Source organism: Schistosoma mansoni, chromosome 1, assembly GCF_000237925.1.
Source record: "Schistosoma mansoni strain Puerto Rico chromosome 1, complete genome".
Classification (NCBI taxonomy): domain Eukaryota; kingdom Metazoa; phylum Platyhelminthes; class Trematoda; order Strigeidida; family Schistosomatidae; genus Schistosoma; species Schistosoma mansoni.
This window is the reverse complement of record NC_031495.1, coordinates 85,100-104,904: the sequence shown is the minus strand read 5'-3', so window position 1 is coordinate 104,904 and position 19,805 is coordinate 85,100. Positions and strand designations below refer to the sequence as shown.

Sequence of the window (19,805 nt, the reverse complement as noted above, 5' to 3'; positions counted from 1 at the left end):
TTTTATCTACATTTACTTTTACAGTATCGCTTCTGCATTGTTTTTAATCCCTCTCTGTTATTACACGAAAATTTTTAATTATGACTATATGATATGTTTAGACAAGTGGTGAGTCGCTGAACATTCAACGACACAGAACTCCTGGAATCCTTGGAACTTTGTATTTCGCACCCAGCACTTAGCACATGATCTAATGCTTCAGTAAGGTCATGTAGACTACGTCCACTAATTACCCTTGCCTAACCCCTGTTTGCAAGTATTAAGATTGTCATTCATGTTAGACTCTTTCCAAAGCTGTGCTGTAATGTCCATCAGTTTTAGTTTCAGGAAAGTTAGGAATGGTATTTCCGCCTATACTGCCAAGAATTTTAGCTATCACAGTCTTCAGGATAATCTGTCTGTACATAAAGGTTCGTGAACTAGGTCCAGTATCCGTATGAAAAACAAGTATGACACACCAGCTTAACCACAAAACAAAGTTCTGAACTGGAAGCCTGCAAATCCCTATAAAAGAATCAACAACGTACACTGTATTATTGCACTTGCAAGAAGTACATCGCAATTAAGTCTGCTGACTTGTCAATGCTTTAATTATTCATTCTCGAAGGATATATGTGAAAATGAATTAGCTCCATGTAACTGGTTTCACAAAGAATCAAGAGCAGGCTTCAGATATGATTTCTTTGTTTCCAAAATTCTCTTTGACAACATCCAAGGTCAAATTTTAACCCCACCTGTAGCTATTTTATAGTTCCCACCGGTCCCAAGCCCGGGTAAAGGAGGAGGGTTGGGCACGGGGTTACAGACCACACCCCGTAGAAAACTAACTCACTAAAAAGCGCTAAGCAAAGACGGATGGTGGCTTGCTATGCTTGTAAATTAAGGCTATATCTAGGCAATACGCACAGCATGCACATATGCCAATTAGAGACTGACCAGTTGCAGTCCTAACACATCGATGGGAAGATTCAAACAAGCAATAGTAAATGAATTTAAACTTCACCCCATCGCACAAGCAAATGTTTATCAGGAATCAGTGGCCGAGTGGATAACGCGATGGCGTTCGAAGTGAGGGTACTGGGTTCGAGTCCCAGAGTGAACATCAACTCTGAGATGCAAGTACATCCAGCTGACGAGTCCCAAATAGGACAAAACGCGCGTCCTGGATTCCACTGCTAGCCACTATCCATCTCTGCTTACCATAATGATATTGTCCATAATAACAATCAAAACTATAGAATAAAACCACTTAACTCATAGAGCACAATCCCATCAAAAGGCTATTGAAATCTTTGTTGTAATTATAAAATCTCTTCAGATGATGAAGAGAAGATTTATAACTCAGATGGATGATTTTGATGAAGTTTTGTTCTCTGAACTGGATGATTTTTGGTCGTTGGAGCTTTCATCGTTTTTTTTTCTGAACAACATCATTAGTACAAACTTCAGAGGACAAAACTCCATCAAAGTTGGATGATTTGGTCGTAGAGCTTTCATCATTCTTCTGAAAGACGTCATCAGTATAAACTTCAGAGAACAAACCTCCATCAAAGTTATAAAATATCTTAACTTCACCTTAAATGTGTAGTGTTAGAAAAAATTAGAAAAGAAACTACTGCTTACTAATTTCTTTTGTTTATTCTTTTGTTTTAATGGCGGCAAAAGTTGTCGAATATTAAGACGTTGAACATATGGTGCAGCATAATTAACACATTCATATAAATGCGGTGCATATGTTGTACCAGGCACGAATGTTTCAATAATTTCTTCTAATAAACGTTCAAAATATGCACGTTTCCATGATCCATCATAATAGGTTATATCAATAATTGACCATTTAGCATAGCAACAACGTGTCCAATATGAGTCATCATCAATAATATGAGATGTCACTTTTAATGATAAATTTGTTGGTAAACAATCTAATAGTTGACGTTTTTGTTTTTCATTCAAATACATAAATGGTATAGGATTATCTTGAAATAATAGAAAAAAATTTGGTGAAAGAAGTGATAATCATGTAAGTGGATAATGAAGTGAATAATTTCATGAATCAAAAGGAGTTCCATGAAGGTTGATTCATTTTGTAAATAGTAATGGTTACAGAAAGGAAGGCCCAGGACAGAGTAGGTTGGAGAATGCTGGTCGGCGGCCTATGCTTCATTGGGAGTAACAGGCGTAAGTAAGTAAGTAAGTAATGGTTACAGATTGGTTTCAATCAGGATATTATTAAAAATCAATGATGTACACCAGTGTACAACTACACCACAGATCGAATTCAAGGTCTTCAGGTCTGATCGTAAGTGCTTAATCATTTTAACTACTGGATTAACTTCTAATGGTAAAATTCTTAAGTTCAGCTAATTTGCAAACATAACCCAACTTAAGCAAAGATGGATAGTGGTTAGCAGTGGAATTCAGGATAAAGCGCGTTTCGTCCTATTTGAGACTCGTCACCTGGATATACCTGCATCTCAGAGTTGATGTTCAATCTGGGACTCCAACCCAGTACCGTTTGCATCAAACGCCATCGCGTTATCCACTCAGCTACTGAGTCTTGATAGCCACTTGCTTGTGCAATGGAGTGAAGTTTAAATTCACTTGGTATTGTTTATTTGGATCTTTCCATTGATGTTTAGGACTGCAACTGGTTAGTCACTAATTGGCATATGTGCATACTGTGCGTATTGCCTAGAGACTGACCAGTTGCAGTCCTAAACATCAATAGGAAGATTCAAACAAATAATACTAATTGAATAACCCAACTTAGTTTAAGATATTCTTGAGGTTCTAGTGAAAAATCGTGATAAATAGAGCTCAGACATGTAGAGATTGAAACATTTGTTATTAATGTCAATGGATGATAGTAATGACTGAAGTTAGTAATGTACCAGTGAACTTTCACTTAATTGGTCTAAAGGTTAAGCGTCAGATATGAGACCTATCAATTCAGGAGTTCACACCGCTGTAAAGTTTCCAACTAGGACAAACTAGCTGCCTAATATTCTACAGTTCTTAGTGGTTTCTAGCTGAAATCAAAATGTGACGAATATAACCTATAACTTTATCATTCAATTATAAAACATAAGGTTAGCTAAAGAATCAATTATTCACCCATTCAGATTCATTAATTATTATTTCCTTTTACAATCTTATAATAAACTAGATATTGTTATAAACTGTAGGATGTTTGTTATAACGCTAAGGTTTCCTGTTATAACAGTACTTTCACTTCTTACACGTATGTGGGACGTTAATTTACCTTAGACGAATATCTACACTAGATTTCCCACCCAGTGTCTATTCTACAGGACTTCAACACACAACTCAGATCAAGAACACGAGATTAGCCTGACTATAACGTCAATATATTTCCACACCAAAATCCGACACAAGGAACAGTCCATCAACAAGGAACAGTCAATACATAATAAGGATAGGGGAATATATATAACACATATAACACCTCTCATCCTATTTAATGTCTGACTCATCAAGACAACCAATCATTGTCATTCTCGTCCGCACATCAGATATAATCAATGGAAGATATTCAAAGAATACAATAAGTTCTAGATCCTATCATTAGATGAATGACTATAGAATATAATGGGAATTCTCATGTTTACATTTAGTAAATAAAGAAGATTAACGAGTTCATCTTTTTGAACATTGCTAAAGCCATTGGAATCCATATTCACAAACCGAACCTTTGTATCCAAAAGACGTTTGTACAACCACTCTCGCTACCTTGACCATCGGTGTAGCGGAGTTTGTAGCAGAATTTTGATAAACTATTTTCGTATTTCTTCCACTCTTTGTATTTCACTTATTTTCAACATTCGTCTATTGATTTTTAAATAACTACTATACTAAAAACGAATCTCACGAGTGCGGGATCGTCGATGCGCACTGCTCAGGAGTCTCATAATCGGACGAAACGACCGTCCAGTGCTTCCAGGTTATCTATGGTGGTTTAGCTTCAATCGACTCATGATTTCAACTATGAAAATACTAAATCTCCACAAAACCCCTTCTGATAATTACTATACTACTGGACATTCATCAAAATATTCTGTTAGTTCTTTCTTCTCTTTTTATATATTATGCAACATAGCAACTGCTTGATTTTCGAATAATTACTTTGATTAGTATTAATACTCTTTCTTTCAATTACTCAATGTTAATATTAGAACGGAGTTCAACAGGGTATGTTGTGAGATAGTAAATCACTGAAGACAATGGTGGATATGTCGCTTAATTTTGTGGATTAGTTGAAGTTAGCCATTAACACTGTTGGATGCCGGCTCAGTGGTCTAGAGGTTAAGTGTTTGCGTGCGAGACCAATAGGTCTTGGGTTCGAATCTCGTGAGGTGGGATCGTGGATGTGCACTTCTGAGGAATCCCACAATTAGACGAAACGGCCGTCCAGTGCTTCCAGATTTATAGACAATTGTTATGAATACCATAAAGGAGAACATTTAGCTGAACATGTTCCTCTTCTAGTCATCATTTATCATACAACAAAGCATAGACATATCAAAGCATGGTAGTTTATTATTAAATGATTAAAAGTGAATATGATTATTGAAAAGCTGTTGGTTTAATCATGAATGTTTGTGTATGAATTTCACCCACATCTATTATCATTAAGTCTATTATAACAGTTATTATATACAGTAACGATCGGTAGCTAACGTAAGACGCTCACTAGTTCCTAAAACCACTAAAAAGACTCTAACTGGATAGAAAATGTTAAATTCGAGAGAAATGCTGCTGTACTCAAGTTATGAAGAAGAAAATGATCCGCACACTCAAGGAGTTGTTCTGATGCTAACCAAAGAAGCAAGTAAAGCACTGACAGGATGGAAATCTCACGAATTCAAGATCATCGAGGCATTCATTTAAACAAAGGAGGAAATCACAATGAATTTTATACAATCTTATGCACCCACCAATGATAGCAATGAAGACGGTAAAGATCATTTTTATGAGAGGCTGCAACAGATCATAGCGAAATGCTCAGGAAAGCACCTGACCATCCTAATGGGAGACCTAAACGCCAAAGTCAGAATGGACGACACCAGGTATGACGTTATCATGATACAACATGGACTGAGAGAAAGGAACGAAAACGGTGAGAGATTTGCGAATTTATGTGCATTAAACAAATTGGTTATAGGTGGCACAATATTCCCACACAAACGGATACACAAAGCTAAATGGGTCTCACCGAATCACACTACAGAAAACCAGATCAAAAATTCAGAAAGTCAGTGGAAAACGTGGAAACGTTCACGTTACCTGAGCAGCAGCTTCGGTGAACAAACAGGATCTGATGTAAATGTTAAGGCAAGGATTGGCAAGTGAATGACACCATTCCCACAATTGATCATAATCTACAACTCAAAACAACTGTCAACAAGTATCAAAGTCACAATCTTCAATACGAACGTCAAGACAGTTCTACCATGAGGAGCGGAGACTTGGAGAGTTGCTACAACCATCATCAAAAATGTACAGTTATTTATAAACAATTGTCTATGCAAGACACTGAATGTCCGTTAGTTAAATACCGTCAGCAACAGCCTGATGTGGCAGAGAACAGATCAGCTTTTAGGTGAAGAGGAAATTAGAAAGAGACGCTGGAGGTGTACAGGACATGCACAGTGAAAATCATCAGACTGCACCATGAGGCAAGCGGTTACATGGAATCCTGAAGGGAAACGGAAAAGAGTAAGGCTAGTGAACATATTGTGTCAGAAGTGGAAGGTAGATATCAAAAGAATGAGCAGAAAATAGAAGCGATTTCCTAGGACAGAGTTGGATGGAGAATGCTTGTGTTAGGCCTATTGTCTTCCATGAGGGTTTACAGGTGTAAGTAAGTAAGAAGAGTATCTTGAAGATCTCAATATCGATTGTAGTACTTGTGGATAACTACCGATAAGAATTTAATTCTGATACGACCCTTGCTTTATGTTAGTCCCTGACGGGACATCTCTTCAAAATTTATACTTGTTAATAAGATAGATCAATATACATGCATCACTACTTAGCATTAAATTATCAAACCCGTTCATGTTCCAACCAAAAACATCAGTTACTATAGGCTTCCCGTAGTCGCATGTGATTTAACCAGCATAAATAGTAAATCGTTCTAAACAACGATTAATGTAATTCTGTATTGCGAGAACATAAGTTTTGCTAAAATACCTTACACTATCCATAGACCATCACTGCCATCAAGATTTTGTTATATTAGGAGGTATATGTTAATCTAAGTCCGTATTTTAACAAATAAATAAGTTAAATCGTAAGCAAAGATGGATAGTGGCTAGCAGTGGAATCCAGGACGCGCGTTTCGTCCTATTTGGGACATAAATGGGAAGATCCAAACAAACAATACTAAATGAATTTAAACTTCACCCCATTGCACAAGCAAGTGGCTATCAGGAATCAGTGGCCGAGTGGATAACGCGATAGCGTTTGAACCGAAAAGTACTGGGTTCGAGTCCCAGATTGAACATCAACTCTGAGATGAAGGTACATCCAGTTGACGAGTCCCAAATAGGATGAAACGCGAGTCCTGGATTCCACTGCTAGCCATTATCCATCTTTGCTTACAATGCTTGTGAATTTAGGATATATCGAGGCAATACGCACAGTATGCACATATGCCAATTAGAGACTGACCAGTTGCAGTCCTAACACATCGATGGGAAGATTCAAACAAACAGTACTAAATGAAATTAAATAAGTTAAATGTTCAAGCAAGTATGTTATCATTAGAAATAAGTTTTTACAACATTGTAACATTCATACAAGTAAATAAAATTTAGGAAATGAATAATGACTTAGCGATTCAATTTGTTGTTGTTAACTTCTTAATTTTTAGTCTTTTCCGGATTCTGTTTTACTGTTGTATTAGAAAACATCATTACTTTAGCCTCAGTAACTCACTCATCAATTAATTCGCTGAGTTTTGACAAAACTATTTCATAGTTGAAATCATGAGTCAATTGAAGCTAGATCACCATCGAAAACCTGGAAGCACTGGACGTCCGTTTCGTCTTATTATAGGACTCCTCAGCTGTGCGCATCCACGATCCCGCACTCGCGAGATGCCGGCTCAGTGGTCTATCAGTTAAGTGCTCTGGAGCGAGACTGGTAGGTCCTGGATTCGAATCTCGCGAGTGCGGGGTCGTGGATGCGCACTGCTTAGGAGTCCCATAATGGGACGAAACGGCCGTTCAGTGCTTCCAGGTTTTCGATGGTGGTCTAGCTTCAATTGACTCACTTTCAACTATGAAAATACTAAATTCTCCATAAAACCCCTTCTGATCTATAAACTATTTCATTTTTGACACCGCTCATTTTTCATTTTAGAAATATATTACTTTGAACATTATCAGTAGTTAAATCAAAGTCCCCCAAAATCATGGAAGAGTTATTGCTTACATTCAAAATTTTCTATGCATTGTTTTAAGCATAAATCAACCAACGTTGGTACAATAGTCAAATTATAGTTGGGATCTTCAGCTACAATCCGACGCATGATTCTACGATCAGATGTGTAATTTTCAAACTTTTCTTTCGTTTTTGAAGGTGACTTCAGATTGATCAATTCATCCAGTATTGGCATTTCACTTTGCATCTTGCTAACTGTATTTACTGGAGACGTAAATATTTCTTTCTTAACAACTTGCTGATTAACCATTGAATCCGTATCATCTTGCGTCTGCGAATGAACATGAAGTAAAATATATCATACATGAATAAGTACATTAATTTTTGTAAAATTGATAATCTCAAGTAAATCCTGAACGCTTTCCACAATAACCCCACTGATCATAAAAAGAGGTTTCTAATCTATCATTAACGTTAAGATGAGTGTTCTTTAGCTTTTGAAAATACGATTAAAGAGGAATTCTTAGCTATAAGTTTAATTGAGCAATGTAAAATAGAATAAGCTGACTGAAAAATTTACCCGATCCTACGAATTATCGACAAAGACTAAACATTTGCTTAAAAAGGCCTATACTTACCTATTACTAGCGTTTTAGATTTTTTTTAATAACTTGCTTCTGTTCTGTGGTTTAGGAGAATATTCAATGGAGTCATCTGATTAGTAGATGAATGATATAAAGTTTTGACTCCACAAAAAGGCATAGAAATATATTCTTTTCTTTATGGCTATAAAAATCTCATAATAGAATCAAACTTCTCATAAAACACCGGAAAACATGTTTCATTGACAGGTCCAATACTACCACAGTGACCATAAGACCAAAGTGATAACTGAAAAACAGATTGATTCCAAAACTGAGATAAGTAATACACCCTAAATCACTTTTAAGAAATTATACTTAAGAATAACTTCAGGGCCTCACTACCATTAATAGACAAGCGAGGAAATGTATTTGATTTCTCCAATTTAGTGTTTACTCGATGTAACCGGGTATATCTAGTCTTACTGATAAACTTTGACATTTCTAAAGATTTCAGAAATGGTTAACTACCAGCTTCTTATCGGCAAACTCGCGTCTTACGTGGCCGAAAATTGTCTGCTTGGTTGGTTTAGTTCTATCTCCAGCCAACGACATCAAATAATAGAAGTTAACTCCTTGTTGCATGCTGTCCCGTTCAAAGGTGGTGTAATGCAAGGTTGTCTTAGGTCGTTTGCTCGTTTTAGTTTATATAAATAATATTTGCGGTTGTTTCTGTATAGGTAAGCCTCTTCAACATATAGATGACCGTAAAGTAGTGTACTCACTTTTTCCTCAAGAGCTAAAAATCATGCAAAATTGCATCAGCATGAAGCTCGGAAAGGTAGCCCAGTGATGCTTAAAATAGAAGTTGAAGCTTAACACGGATAAATGTGGATGGATCTGCTTTAGTAATACTTCACTCAACACAGATCTTACCATAAATTGTAAGGTGTCATCCAAGTTACATACAGTACTGAATTTAGGGTTCAGGTATTCATACAATTTATCCTTATCAAAACAGGTCTCGAAACAGACCTACAAGTCTTAACATCCTGTGGGTTGCATAATTTGTCACCTATATAACAAACAGTCACGTATTTTAATGTATAAAGCATGTTTTCAACCACTTCTTGAATACTGCGCGTTTACTGTTAGTACTGCCAGAGACAACTTACACTGCAATCTCTGGACCGACTGTACCTTAAATTATAAGTCCAGATGTAATAAACTTGAACTTGACTCTTAACTAAAAAGGAGACTCAAACCAAATTCAATCTTTATTTTCAACATACATGATAAACTATCTTTTACATCCAATAAAGAAATTCAATATGTAGAGACTCCTAGTTACAGCGTCCGTAAGTTTTGGTCACTAGTGAAACAAAGTCATTCTAAATCCACTGTCCATATGAATTACTTTACCAGTAAATTTCCCAGACTGAAATAATTTTCCACAATTTGTCCGTGAAATGAAATAACTCTCGTCATTTGTTCGTTCAAGTGATTCTTACTTCTCTTTCGAAAACTCCTTAAATTTGCTTACACCCATAACGTTGGCTTTACCAACAAACATAAGCGCTTAACCTTAATAATTAAAAGCATTTTCCTGTCTGAATTTTCTTCAAGGTATAGTAATTAATGATATGACAAGGATATTGATATTTCCAAGCAATCTCTGAACATATTACTTTGAATAGAAACGTGTTATAACAGACAATTTTTCAATGAGACATTTTAGATCTCAATTTTTAATAGAAAGGTTGCATAGGGAATATTTCTATATAGTTAGCTTACCAAATAAAGCTGATTTATTCAAAATATGGTGCATAATTCTGAAAGACCAGCAACTCACTGGATTTTTCAGTGTTTACTGCTCTTCAACCACAAAAACATTTCCTATTGACTAATCTGACATTTCTTAGTTTTGTTTTCGTAGCTTTAATGGAAGTGACCAAGTTTACTAAAAAGCAACTAATTACTTATCTCCACGTTTTCTCACTCATACGAAAAAATATCTTGATAAATTAGAATTCTGCTATTTCGTCATCTGAATTTGATTCGGCCTCATTGACACTTTACTTCCGATTACGTACTTCCTTACGCTGATTAACTCTTGTGGACGAGCATAGGCCGCCCACAAACATTCTTCATCCAACTCTGTCCTAGGAAATCGCTTCTATTTTCTGCTCATTCTTTTGATATCTACCTTCCACTTCTGACACAATATGTTCACTAGCCTTACTCTTTTCCGTTTCCCTTCAGGATTCCATGTAACCGCTTGCCTCATGGTGCAGTCTGATGATTTTCACTGTGCATGTCCTGTACACCTCCAGCGTCTCTTTCTAATTTCCTCTTCACCTAAAAGCTGATCTGTTCTCTGCCACATCAGGCTGTTGCTGACGGTATTTAACTAACGGACATTCAGTGTCTTGCATAGACAATTGTTTATTACTACCTGTGCGTTTTCGATGATGGTTGTAGCAGTTCTCCAAGTCTGCGCTCCGCACGGTAGAACCACACACTATCCGGGACAGTTGGTAACAACATGAGACGACAGTGACTACTTTTGGGTCTCCTCTTTAATTTGTACACTACTAATGTTTTTTGTCCGTCTAACTTCATTATCATCTAAATTTTGTTTCATTGTTATGTTTACTCATTTCTGTTCAAATGTTCTCCCTCATTTTTTATATATCATCATATTAAATATTGTTCAGTAACATAAAAGCCATTAATCTTTAGACCCCTCGTTTAGTGAAAAAGAAAGGTTGAAAACAATAACAAAACTGAACTAATTAAACAAGCTTTATTTACTCGGTTGTAGTTGTGGTTAACATAGGGCTATGTGCTCATCGCTTAAACCATCACATCTGAAAAGGTATATAAAGCTTCAAAAAGTTACTCTAGTACCTGATTTTGTGCTACTGACGTAAGGGAAACTCAAAAATTTTTTTAATTTAGCAAATCAATAATATATTGCTCGACGTCCGATGAAATATTTTCGAGAAACATTCACTATGTAGACACCATAGTTAAAAACATCAGCAAATAAATCTATATCATCAGAAATAATCGGGAAAATGTATTGAAAAGTAGTTTATTACTCTAAAACTTGGATACTCGAAAATGAGACAATTGTAAAATATCAACGAAAATTAACTTCCATAACAGTTTGATGGAAAATTTAATTTGAACGAGACATGAGAAATGTTTTACCTGTGAATCCCCTTTCTCATCTTCAGCCATTTGATCAAAATTCAAAATACCACACCTCGTTGTTATGATTACCAAGGTTGTAAATATCCAATATGCAAAGTTTAATTCAAATATATCGAAAACCTTTGTGACGAGTTGGTCTAACGCAGTCGATTCCTTTGTTATCGTCTCCTTTTATTTCAATACAGTTTCATGTATCTGGTAATGTTTATTAGGTGGAAATCAAGCCACTCATCTTCATTAATTTTAGTTACTGTAGTAGTTAATTGAGGAGGCGTACAAACTGTAATTCGAGTGAAAGCACTAGTCTCAAAGCAGTAAGATCTCTAGATGCCATCAGTTATCGTATAATCAGGCAAAAGATCGACTTTTTTGCAGTGTGAAAATTGTAAAGTGATAATTCGATGTCTGAGAGGTTATTTTGAAAATAATAAATTAATAAATTCATAGATAGTGTTTAGTAAGACGAAGCCAAGAGAATTAATGGGAGAAAGACGATAATAAGTTGTACAGGATCAAGTTAGTGATGTGTTGTGAACATAACAGTAGGCAAGTGACGAGACATAGATCCGATACAGCTGGTTCAAAGGGGAAGTAGTCTGTGGATGAGTTCGTGTTTTTCGAGTCACCTCCTGAAACTATTCACTAGGAAAGCTACAGTCACCTCAACAGGGACAGCGATGCAACTTGAAGAAAATTCTCAACAAGAAAAATGGAGGATTATCTGGCTTTTCCTCTTTGATCTGCAATTTTCGAGGGTCACGTCGAGGAGTATGATGTTAATGTTCTAGTAGGGTGTTCGACTCAGGGTGATTAGACGTACTTAGCATGCTGTGTGTCAAACCGCCTCATATTCTTCCATTGCTCGGCGAGAGTAATCCCGAGTTTCACAGCCTATCTTAGTAAAATTTATTCTCTTACCAAATAATTCACTTTGTTGACTGACTCTGTACTTTATCCAAAACATTTATTCCTCCTTTCGACAGAAGTAGGCAACAATGTTGTGGACTTCTAAGTGGGGCGGAGAGTATGTTTTGAAGTGTGAGAAATAATGCTTAGATGATTGCTCCAAGTTGTCTTCTCGTTAAGTAAAGAGTTGCATTCGCCTTGAATGTCTACTTTTATAGTTAAGCTGTTTTCCAAGACGCTCATGGCCACTAGCCCGAAATCGCGCTCTAAAGTGACAGTTGGAGGAAGATTTCAAAGGTTGACGTAGGTTGTTCGCGTCCCGTTAGATAGAATGTTCAGATAAATGACATTTCAACAGGTTGACTTTTACCTATTTGTCTGTCGCTGACTTCCCTATTGTTGTAAGCTTCTTTAGAAAAGTTTTGTTGGCCGGTATTCTATAGTCCCATAAGCTTGACCAGTCGTTCCATGTCATTGAAAGATTGAACATGAAGGACCTGCTTTTCTCAAAATAGTTTTCAGTCAATGTATTGTCCCTTTTGTTTATTGGACAGTCCTTCCATTACCCTCAAGAGTGTTTGAAGCAGGGCGACTGGTCCGTAAAATTTTGGGTCTAACCTCTCTCCTCCTCTGGAGACTGCGAAAGGAGTGGCCTAATTCCATCCTCCTGGTAGCTAGTATGGGTCTAGCGAGTGTCGGGATAGTTAACATATTCAAGTACTAATGGCTTCAGTACACTGCTTCAAGATTATAAAGTGAATGTTGTCACATCCAGGTAACTTTTCCTGGGCTCAAGAATTTCAGGATTTTTGTTAGTAAACAGGGTGTTGGTTGGTTATTGGCCAGGTCATTAGCTGACACTAGAATTGCGAAGGTTCTGTGAGCGCAGGACGTTGGTTTAGTTGGTCCACGAAGTTCGGATCAATGATCTCTGTCACCTCCAAATTAGTAAGATATTTGCCAGTTGGCTCTTTATGAGTACATTGTTAATTTCAAGTTTTTGTTCTCTTCTGTTAATGAAGTAGGATATATCGATCTATTTGCAACTTACGAGCCCAAATTAACAACAAAAAGCTCAAATTTATGCATCAATGTTGATTCGCGATTTACAAATAGTCGACCCAAATGTCGTTCTAACAGTAGTTGTAACAATTACTAAACAAACCCTAAATTTTGTAGGTTCCGGGAGTAAAAATTCTCAACTACCAAACCAAAGACAAAGAGAAATTTAAATGTCCAAAAATAATGATGTAAATAATCAGTAGATGAGTAAAACAAAGACGTTCAAAAACAGTCAAATTAATATTATTCAATATAAAAGTTTTAATCAATGAAATGTCTTCAGTTCTCCGGTAACATACATATCCCTTCGTTTGAAGAGATATTGTGTTAGTTTGGATTTCGTCCGCTAGCTCTGCCTGGAAACATCGATTGCTGTGGACCATGGTGTTGCATTTATTTCTTGTGGTTAAGTCGAGTGGGACCTCGAGTTCGCAATTAGGGTACTGAGTCATCAAGAGTATCCAACGAAAATATGAAGATATTTATTCCAATTACTTTTATTTAGGTAGTTTTAATTGAAATCGTGATAAAACGGTTGTATCAGTGGATGAACTTGCTGTAACTGTTGAATAAACGGATTCCTGTGTTATTAATTGTTCAGTGGTTCTGGTTCGCAGTTAGTATCAGTTAATAACACGGTAATGACGTTGATATTCCAAATGCCACAACCTATTACGGATATTCCCAACCTCTCCTAACAGTTTCACATAACATGAACCTCAATTACATCCTATTCCACCACATGGTAACTTAAGTTCTGAAGTCCTGAAGAACCTGCAGATATGGTATTTCATTGGGTTCATGAGATTACTATCTTACTCACTCTTGTTACCCCCAATGGAGCATAGGTCGCCGACCAGAATTCTCCAACCTATTCTGTCCTGGGCCTTCCTTTCTAGTTCTATTCAATTTTTGTTCATTCTTATATCTGTCTCCATTTCTTTGGTCTTCCTCTTTTCCTTTGGCCTTCACGATTCCATGTGAGGTACCGAAATAACAAAATCAAAGATCAATCAGCTTATACATGATCATCACAAAGATATCGGAAGCTGGAAATGCCATCTTTTCAACCAACATAACTTCAATATTATCAATCAATAATAGTGTGTTAGCAGATCTGGAAGAAGTTTATGATGGAACTCACTAACAATTTCATGTTATCGACTATTATTACGCTCATTCGCCGATGAAACTATTCTGTAGTCTGAATGGACACCAAAGATTCAAAGTTAATTGTTGTATCTCAATCAAGAGTTGTACAGTGCTTAACTCAGTAGTTTACTGTGTTCTAACATAGTAGTCATTTGATAGCATTCTGTACTGCAAAGAACAGCTCAATCAACTCAATCGTGAGACGCCCTCGTTTATTATTATGAGCTACGTAGAAATTTACGGTATTTGGTATCTAGTGCGCTTCCAAAAATCAATTTTTTTACCATGAAATCTAACAGTGAATATGACATAACCACAAAAATTACCTACTCCTGATACAAACTTTGCGTTAAAGAACTTCATTCGCGCATATTGAAAAACTCATTAACCTTTATGGCTGGAAACAAAGAATACTATATATTGGAGGGATTTGTAACTCTAACCATTGTATAACAGATTGATTTCTAACATTGAAACTAAATTTTAACTTCTGACTCTGACTACAAATCTTAACTCTCTAACATTTTCTGCCTTTATTTACAATTTTCAATGAGGAATCAAACATACCCTTCTACTGAGTATTTCACATTTTAAATAAATCGGGTGATTTTATCGTAGATCGCTCATAGAACTCCGGATTGTTGATCAAAACCATCTTATACCTCTGAGTTCAGGAAATGACGTGCATAGAAGACTGAATCTAGAGATGATGTTAGTTTGGGAGCATAACGTCTAAGATAATAGGATTAAGATTCCAACAGTTGAAAACTCAATATCTTACCGTTTTAACGTAATACAAATACCGCATTGTAATTTGCTGTTCGACGGGTTGATCTCAAAGACACCAATATAGTCTAGCTCTACCACCGCAACCATAACGGAAGAATCACAAACACCGGGTTATTGTACGAGGCCTTATCATAATTAAACGTAAACTTATCCCCTGATTTGTTAGACTGTAAAATCTCACGGTTGTTCAGTCATTAGACAAGTTCCCGAACAATTCTGAAAACCCTATTCAGAAAAAAACGATGCTATTTGGAGATAGGACACCAATGACCGACTGGAGGTATGGCTAGGAACCTTCACTACACGATATTATCAATCTTCTATCAATTGACACTAAGAACACGATCATATCGTCGAGACTAGTTTGTGATGCTTACTTTTTATCACCATCAAATACCATTTATTGAACTGAAGTAGGTATAATGGAATTCGAATCAGGGTGCTAATGACTTCAACAAACAATCCATTTTTGTCATGGTTTAACATCCATTGAGAGGAAAATACTTTTATCCTCATGGAAAACTTGATAGTGGGGTTGAATCATATAAAAATGAATTTTCGTTATGCTGATAGCCCTATAGTATTTCTGTCTACATCACAAACCTCAATTAATCCATAGTAATCAACATGTACTTGCTTTTCAAACTGACACCAGATCGTGTTGAGAATTGTTTCCACATGGTTAATTTACCGAACTACCAACAATCGTCCAAGCTAAACTAAATACGTCAATGTATGTTCTGTTTATCTACATATTTAAGTAGTAGTAGAACACAGTAGTGCCTTGATAACAGATAAGTGACTACAAAATAACGCTATCTCTTAGATTTATAAATGAAAAGTTTCACTTGGAAACAATAATTTGCATGATATATTTTTAAAAAGATCAAAATGTACTTAGTTTAGAAAGATGACCATTCGTAAATGAGCCCATTATTAGACCTGAAACTCTATTTAACATCAAGTAAATTTTTTTTTCAATGAATGAAAAAACCAAAATCTCAAGACAGTGGTCTATCAGTTAAGTGCCCTGGTGCGAGACTGGTAGGTCGTGGGTTCGAATCTCGCGAGGTGGGATAGTGGATACGCACTGCTGATGAGTCCCATAATAGGACGAAACGGTCGTTCAGTGCTTCCATGCCTTCCATGGTGATCTAGCTTCAATTGCCTCATGATCTCAACTTTGAAAAATACTGAAAACTCCACAAAACCCCTTCTGAAAATAATATAGAAACAACACAAATGCTTTGAAGGTTTTTAGCATTATATAACCATAAACTCATTATTATCATTTAAACTTTGAACATTCTTAGGACATCGACATTGTGAAGTTGATACGATAACTCAGTAAACTGATAGTGGTTCGGAAGAACTCCAGAAAACTACTAGCCAATAATTATTTCTAATATTATATTGTTCAGTCGATTATAGTTAATATACGTAACTTGGCATACAATATCAGCATAACAAAATAAGCAGTGAATAAATCGAAGTCATTCCAGTGGTCTTAGTGGTCTATCGGTTAAGTGCTCTGGTGCGAGACTGGTAGGTCCTGGGTTCCAATCTAGCGAGGTGGGATAGTGGATACGCACTGCTGATGAGTCCCATAATAGGACGAAACGGTCGTTCAGTGCTTCCATGCCTTCCATGGTGATCTAGCTTCAATTGCCTTATGATCTCAACCCTATAAAACAATAATAACCAAATATGTTACCTAGATAACATATATATTTATCTGAATAATATTAGTAATAAATAATTAATAGAAAACATTAAAAAAGAAAAAAATATCTATAAAAAAAAATCACAAAATGCTAAATGTGACACGAAAATTTTTTTTAGTAATTTTTATCATTTTACCAAATCGTTTATTAAATAAATTGGATAACATAAAAAGGAAACGATATTTCATTGATTGATTATGATGATTAGAAGAAGAATTTTCTAAACTCCAATTATTGATCATAATATCATTATGAATAATAATTAATTCTTGTAAAGGTGTCGAGGATATAGCTGGTAATAGTTTTGCTTCTACGGAAGTGAATGCAGCAGTTAAAGCATCTGAATCATCATCGGGGACTATGGGGGAAAACAAAGAAGATTTTAAGAGATAGCGATAGTTATATCATTTAAACATAATTGGGAATAAAAGAGTATGATGGATATGAAACGAATCATTAAACTGATAAACACTTTCAGAAATGAACGTAGAAATTATAGTCCGAATGAATGAATAACTAACTAACGTACCACAATCGGAGTATTTCTTGACCTTAAGGCGGCATTCGACTCCGTTGATCGTGAGGTTCTATGACAGTGTTTGTCACTGAAAGGAGTACCAAATAAGTACATCAACCTCATAAAAGCTCTCTACTCGAACACAACTGGTCGAGTTAGAGCCTATGGCGAACTATCATCAGAATTGATTACCTCAAGTGGTGTTTGTCAGGGCTGTCCACTTTCTTCATTCTTGTTTACATTTATCGTTGACATGCTTTTAGAGATAACACTTTCATCATCCCGATTCAGAGGGATGAGATTCTCCCCCTCGAAGTGCAAAATGTCACTTCAGGATTGGGTTGCATCGACAACTGAACTAATGAAAGGGAGTGAATTAGTTGAGCGTGTTGACTGCTTCACTTATCTTGGGAGTCTCATCAGCCCTTGTGGTCTGGTGTGTGACGAAATCTCAGCACGGATACAGAAGGCTCGTCTAGCTTTCGCCAACTTTCGTCATTTATGGCGTGGGCGAGATATCCGTCTAGCAACCAATGGACGGGTTTACTGTGCAGCAGTTCGTTCCGTCCTACTTTATGGCTGTGAAACATGGTTGGTAAGAGTAGAGGATATTCGTAGGCTACTAGTATTCGACCATAGATGTCTTCGAAGCATTGCTCGTATATCCTGGGACCATCGAGTAAGCAATACAGTCGTTAGGAAACGGGTACTAGGTAAGGATGGCAAATCAATTGATGAAGTAGTGAAACTTCATCAGTTGAGATGGCAGGGACATGTGTTACGTATGCCCAACCACCGACTGCCCCGACGTGCAATGTTTTATGCCGTACGAGTAGGTTGGAAGAAAGCTAGGGGCGGCAAAACCAAAACGTGGCACAAATCGATGAAGTCACTGACAAGTGGACTGAGCCATGTTGGTAGGTGTAGACTAGCAGGTTGGGATCCGCGAGATGATAACAATCGATGGTTAGAGACCTTGAATGACATGGCTCCAAATCGTTTGCAATGGCGAAGGTGCATCCACTCTTTGTGTTCTCCTAAATTCTAATCTTTTGAATTCTTCATGTCTCTATCTTTTTCTCTTTCCAAATTTATTTCACTGGATTATGCTCCTTCAATAACATCTTCAAACCCTAATCTTTCACATTAATGCTTATACTCTTACTACTTCTACCACTATGGGATTTGAATCGACAACTGTATCTCTGTGCTAATGTGGTTAGGCAACTCGAACTGATGTACGTACGTACGAAGTTCTACGTTGTGATTGACTGACTGAATTAACTATTAAGTATGAAAATGAAAAACTTACTTTCAGGTAAATCAATTGTTAAGCTAACCACTGCTGAAGCCGGTTGAGCAATAGCCTGAAGTATTCGAATCCATGATGGAAATGGACAATTAGTTGATACAATTACATTTCTTAACATTGGATTATGATCAATTATTAAAGTTGTTATAGATATCCCAGGTGTTCCAAATAAACTAGAAGAGATAAAAAGTAAAAATAAAAACACTAACTGTGATAAGCAAAGATGGATAGTTGCTAGCAGTGGAATCCAGGATGTGCGTTTCGTCCTATTTGGGACTCTTAAGCTGGATGTACCTGCATCTCAAAGTTGATGTTCACTCTGGGATATATTTTTTCCTTGAACAGTGAATACAAATGCAGAGCAATGGTGACTTCTTAAAGAATAAGATTTATATTACGTATCTATGACAAATAATGCAAAAATGCAAACAAAATCAGTGATTTACCACCCTAATATAGATCAACACAATAATGATAGAAATAATTTATTAATATAACTTGGAAATTAAGTGCTAATATTCTTGTAATGAGCTCTCAATAGTGACTAACACCATCATTTGAATGAGGCCCGAGATGTTGTCCGACTGTGTAAACAGATACAAGAGGAACAATATTAGAACTCCCTGATGGATCCAATGTTTAATTCACTAAGACACAGTACAAATCAAATTCTTCGATTTCTTTTCTAACAAAAAAAGCGGCAGTTATTTGTAGCTGACGGATATGAATGTCAACAGTGGATTTTTTTTAATAATTGGTGCCTCATCTTAAAAACATATCAATGTTAAGAGTAATCATTATTGTGTAATAAGAAGACGAAGTTTACACTATCGAAATTTATCAAACGGACTAATTGCATTAAATCATTATTGTCACAGAGAAATGTAGTTTTATAGATAATGTCTTGTTTATTATAAGAAAAATCTGTATACCAAAACAATTGTTTTATTCACAACTAACCCACCAGCATTCAAATAGCTTAACAGAACAGGGAGAGAGAAAAAAGTAGATCAATCAATAAATGAACTTTATTCATTACCCAGTGTAAACAGCGATATGTAAAGGTTTCCACATCCTCCAAAGCTTCTCCGTCAAGTGTGATTTGATTGGTGCATGTTGTATTGTATCGGAGAGTC

General features: G+C 36.3%; 1 protein-coding gene and 1 non-coding gene across 2 annotated transcripts in view; one reads left to right on the top strand and one right to left on the bottom strand.

Annotated features, from left to right (window-relative positions):
• The window catches only part of Smp_160500 (nalp (nacht, leucine rich repeat and pyrin domain containing)-related), a gene marked incomplete at both ends in the record, with an annotated part of 63,042 nt that overhangs the window by 9,986 nt on the left and 33,251 nt on the right, over positions 1-19,805 (bottom strand). Inside the window, 3 exons of the mRNA XM_018792893.1 lie at positions 1,624-1,976; positions 16,977-17,198; positions 18,670-18,842. Coding sequence (XP_018647460.1) covers positions 1,624-1,976; positions 16,977-17,198; positions 18,670-18,842 — 748 coding nt within the window. The remainder of the gene's footprint in view (positions 1-1,623; positions 1,977-16,976; positions 17,199-18,669; positions 18,843-19,805) is intronic.
• Smp_tRNA_02199_Pseudo_TTG.1.1 lies at positions 6,455-6,526 on the top strand. The gene has a single exon. It is a non-coding gene (tRNA).